This window comes from Cyphomyrmex costatus, unplaced genomic scaffold (assembly GCF_001594065.2).
Source record: "Cyphomyrmex costatus isolate MS0001 unplaced genomic scaffold, Ccosl1.0 scaffold654, whole genome shotgun sequence".
Classification (NCBI taxonomy): Eukaryota; Metazoa; Arthropoda; class Insecta; order Hymenoptera; family Formicidae; genus Cyphomyrmex; species Cyphomyrmex costatus.
Genome location: NW_017280216.1, coordinates 13830 through 18440, shown reverse-complemented (window position 1 = coordinate 18440; position 4611 = coordinate 13830). Strand labels below are relative to the sequence as shown.

Below are 4611 nucleotides of genomic sequence, written 5' to 3'. Positions count from 1 at the left end.
CATGTCGTTGACACTTACGCTAAGCGGGAAGAACAGCGTTCTCGCGGCAAGCTACTTTCCCGCGATAGACTTGAGCGACGACGACTACGAGCTCGGTCTGACGATTTTCGAGACCTATCACACGATACCGAACGTGAACGATTCGAACAATAAATTTTATTTTGGAAACGATGACGAGGAAATTACGATCCCCAAGGGTTCGTACGAACTACAAGCCATAAACGAATTTCTGAAACGCGCGATCTCGCGGAAACGTCCGCAAAGCGACATGCTCGAGATCGTTGACTTGGTGCGTGGAGACGTACCTCCCGATGACAACGACGACGACTTGCATGGAGAGTATCCGATAGCGCTCCGCGCAAACTACAACACGATGAAGTGCAATATTATATGCGCCTTCAGAGTAAACTTTGACAAACCAAACAGCATCGGATCGCTGCTGGGATTCTCATCGAAGCGTGTATTACGACCGCGAAAATGGCACGAGTCGGACGCGTCGGTCAACATAATGAACGTAAACGTTATCCGCGTAGAGTGTAACGTAACCACCGGCGCGTACAGCAACGGTAACAGCGCGCACACGATACACGAATTTTCGCCGCAAGTGCCACCGGGATATAAGATATCGGAAAGGCCGACACAGATCATTTATCTTCCGATCATCGCACGGAGCATTACGAATCTAACGATACGCATCGTCGATCAAAACGGGCGGTTGCTCGATTTTCGCGGAGAAGAGATCACCGTCAGATTGCACGTGCGACGGCGACAGCGATAACGCGCGCGCGTGAGATGCTCGTGTTGAACCAGCAGACAGATAACGTATCCTTCGCGCCGCTCGACAGTACTCGCTCATCCGAACGCATCGAAAAGAGGAACAAGAGGCTCAGTGCATCGAACGTTGAGTTTTTAAAATCTCTGGGATTCGCGGTGCGCAACTTTTGAAAAAGATGACCGACATTCTAAACGTCAAGGACGAGCCAGTCTTCGACGATCGCATCGTCAAGATCGAGACTCACACGTACAACCCGTTCGCCAACACGACGTTTGGACACAGCGATGAGATACGAATACCAATACAACAACAAGATCTGTACACGCTGCCGTATGAAAGTTTTCTGTACATCGAAGGAAAATTGGCAAAGACCAAAGTGGTACCGAACGCCGACGTGGCACTGGGAAATAATTGCGTCGCTTTCATGTTCGATGAGATTCGCTACGAACTCAACGGCGTGGAGATTGATCGCAACAGAAACGTGGGCGTAACTAGCACGCTCAAAAACTACGTGACGGTGTCATCCGACAAAAGCGTGATTCTGCGAAACGCTGGCTGGGATCCACAGACTGAGGCTGATGGATACTTTAATTTCTGCGTACCGCTCAACGTGCTACTGGGATTCTGCGAGGATTACAGACGCGTGGTGATCAACGCTCGTCACGAGTTGATTCTGATACGAGCGCGCAACGACGTGAATTGTCTGTTGGGAAATTGGACGGTGGAGCCGAAGCTTGAACTATTCAAGATTCAATGGCGAATGCCGCACGTGGTATTGAGCGAGATAAATAAGCTGTCGATGCTACGGGCCTTGGAGAGTGGACGATACCTGAGCATGCCTTTTCGCTCGTGGGATCTGTACGAGTACCCGCTTTTACCGAATACGACGAAGCATTCCTGGGCTATGAAAACTGCGACTCAGCTGGAAAAACCGCGATACGTCATCTTTGCTCTGCAAACGGATCGAAAGAAGATGTCCGAGGATACGAGCCGATTCGACGACTGTAAATTGACCAACGTGAAACTCTACCTGAACTCGGAATGTTATCCGTACGACGACTTGAATCTGGATTTCACTAAAAACAAATGGGCGATTCTGTACGACATGTACGCGCGTTTCTGCAAGGGTTACTACGGATACGAGTATCTCGAACCGAATCTCACCGTTACGACTTTTTTAACGAACGGTCCGTTCGTAATCATCGATTGCTCTCGACAGAACGAATCGGTCAAGAGCGCGACCGTGGACGTGCGAATGGAATTTGAGTTCAAGGAGAACGTACCCGCGAATACTACCGCGTACTGTCTCATCATACACGATCGCGTGGTCGAGTATAACCCGCTGACCAACGTTGTGCGCAAAATCATCTAAGCGCGCGATATAAAAATCTACGATACGTCGACATCGTTCGCAGTCTTCTTCATCTCGATGACATGCGTGTACCGACGTTCGTGGATCTGCAAGGTTTCATCGTCAACGAGAGATTCATCGTGAAGGAAGTGGCGATACTGAAACACGGGACCGTACTCACGCACTACATTTTTACGAATCCCGTACCATGGAGATTTTTGACAAGATCCGACAGGTCTTGCGCTTCCTGGTTGATTGCCTATCACCATGGATTGCGATGGACGGACGGGACGACCTCGTACAGCGAGGCGAAACGCCTGATTACGAGTGCTGTACGCGAGGAGGAGGATGCTGTGGTGTACGTCAAGGGACGTGAGAAACGAACGTGGTTGCGAGACTTGCTTCTGGACGAACGCGTGCACATCGAGACCCTGGATGCAGTTTACGAAGACATAAAATCTTTAACCGATATAGATGCCACTGATACTACGCGATGTGGACATCACGCTAACAATTGCGCTTTACAAAATGTATTCAAAATATGTAATTGGTGGTTGCAAAGAAATTTTTTAAAATAAAAATTATGTAACGTATTTATCGTGTATTCTCTCTTTTCCTATATATGTACAAGGGTCGTTTGAAAAGTCCGTGCAAAAATAAAAACTACTTAATTTTTTGGGGTAAACTTTTTTTATTTTTCAACATAGTCACCTTTTAGGCTTATACACTTCGTCCAACGCTGCTCTAATTTGTTGTTCCCTTCCGAATAATAGGATTTGTCCAAGTCTGAAAAATAGCCATTTGTTTCTGCAATCACCTCCTCGTTTGCATAAAATCTTTTTCCCGCCAGCCATTTCTTCATATTAGGGAACAAATAGTAGTCCGAGGGAGCCAAGTCTGGAGAATAGGGGGGATGTGAAACGAGTTGGAACCCTAATTCCATTAATTTTGCGACCACAACTGCTGAAATTCTTTTTCGTCCATTTTTTGAAAATCACTCGACTTCCTCGATTCAAATAAATGCCAAACACAAACAAACAGACCGATCTGGCTAAAACGTGGTGTGTGTTCTTCCAAGAGATGCTACCAACTAAATCTAACCTTGATACGCGCCAGTAGTGCCATTTCTCTGACTTTGCACGGACTTTTCAAACGACCCTCGTACTTATTGTTAGTATGTAAGTATGTATATATGTATGTATGTATGTATGTATAAACGCGTAGACAGTATATATATATATATATATATATAGACAATGCGTAAAGCTCTTTTCATTCAATCGTAATCTTACGAGCGTTACGGCATGGACCGAGCAAACGATTATCTGCATCGAAAGTGAACCAAGCTCAAGGGATACCATCGGTTAGACGACGATCGTGAGCCGCTGTGCCCACCGAGCCCCCCACCATCGAAGAAAAATCAAAGATATTGGGAGTTGCCTCCAGAACATACGTCGAAGGATACATCTTCGACGAAAAGTCAAAGATATTATTGGGAGTTGCCTCCAGAAAATACATCGAAAAATACATCTTCGACGAAAAACCAAAGATATTGTAATTGGCCTCCAGAAAATACGTCGACAGATACATCTTCGACTTATAAACCGACGTCTTCATCATCGTCAAAAAATAGATACGAACGTCCCCAAATTCCACCCCATTCCCCGCCATTGAGGAAAAAAGCGCGGGAAGCAGGAAACAACACGTCATCAAAAGATAATACATCATAAAAATATAAACAATAATGTATGTAGATACGTACGTACGTACGTATACACATAGATGAATTCGCGGTAGAAAAAATACATAGAAAGTTGCGATAAAACTTGTCGCGACAGGTTTGCAATTCTCGCAAAGAGAATTTACCCCCTCTCTCTTCGATTTACCCGCCTCTCTTCAATTACAGAAGTATTACAATCAATTTAATACGCTGATGTGATCAGTCTTGCTATATTCGCTTGCACGAACGGATCAAAAATGTTCCGCTTTGACTCCGCCAAAGAGAGCGAACCGAAGAAGGAACCCGACGCGTAAGTTTTAATATTCTATACAGAAAAAAAAAAACTTGGTAATTATGCACTATAGGGGAGCCAGCTCCGATGACCTTGACCTTGACATATGTTGTCAAGGTCATGATTCTGAGCAACTTTGCCTTAACAACTAGGCGGCGGTCTCTTATAGTTTCTGAGATATTTAGACCTAAAAGTCTAATTTCGTATAATACAATAATATGTCTTTCCGGTATATATCTAGAAAATCAAAAATGGGAAACACCTACTTTGTTTGTAAAGTACTGAATGTTGCGAAGTGTATGCGTGTATGATATTAAGTACTATTCTGCACCCCCTCTCCCTATGTAAATGTGTTAAATCTTCTACGCGAAGCAACTATCATCCCCCTCCCCCCTGTGCACGAGCACACGATTTCCATGGTAAATATCTAGAAAATAGGAAGCACCTACTTTATTTGTAAAGTAACTTCCCCC

General features: G+C 45.0%; 1 protein-coding gene across 1 annotated transcript; it reads left to right on the top strand.

The window, feature by feature from the left end:
• The first annotated feature begins 950 nt into the window (after positions 1–950).
• LOC108779978 (uncharacterized) lies at positions 951–2147 on the top strand. Its single transcript, XM_018547553.1, has one exon. It carries the CDS (start codon positions 951–953, stop codon positions 2145–2147), a length of 1197 nt encoding a protein of 398 aa, XP_018403055.1.
• The last annotated feature ends 2464 nt before the right edge of the window (positions 2148–4611 follow it).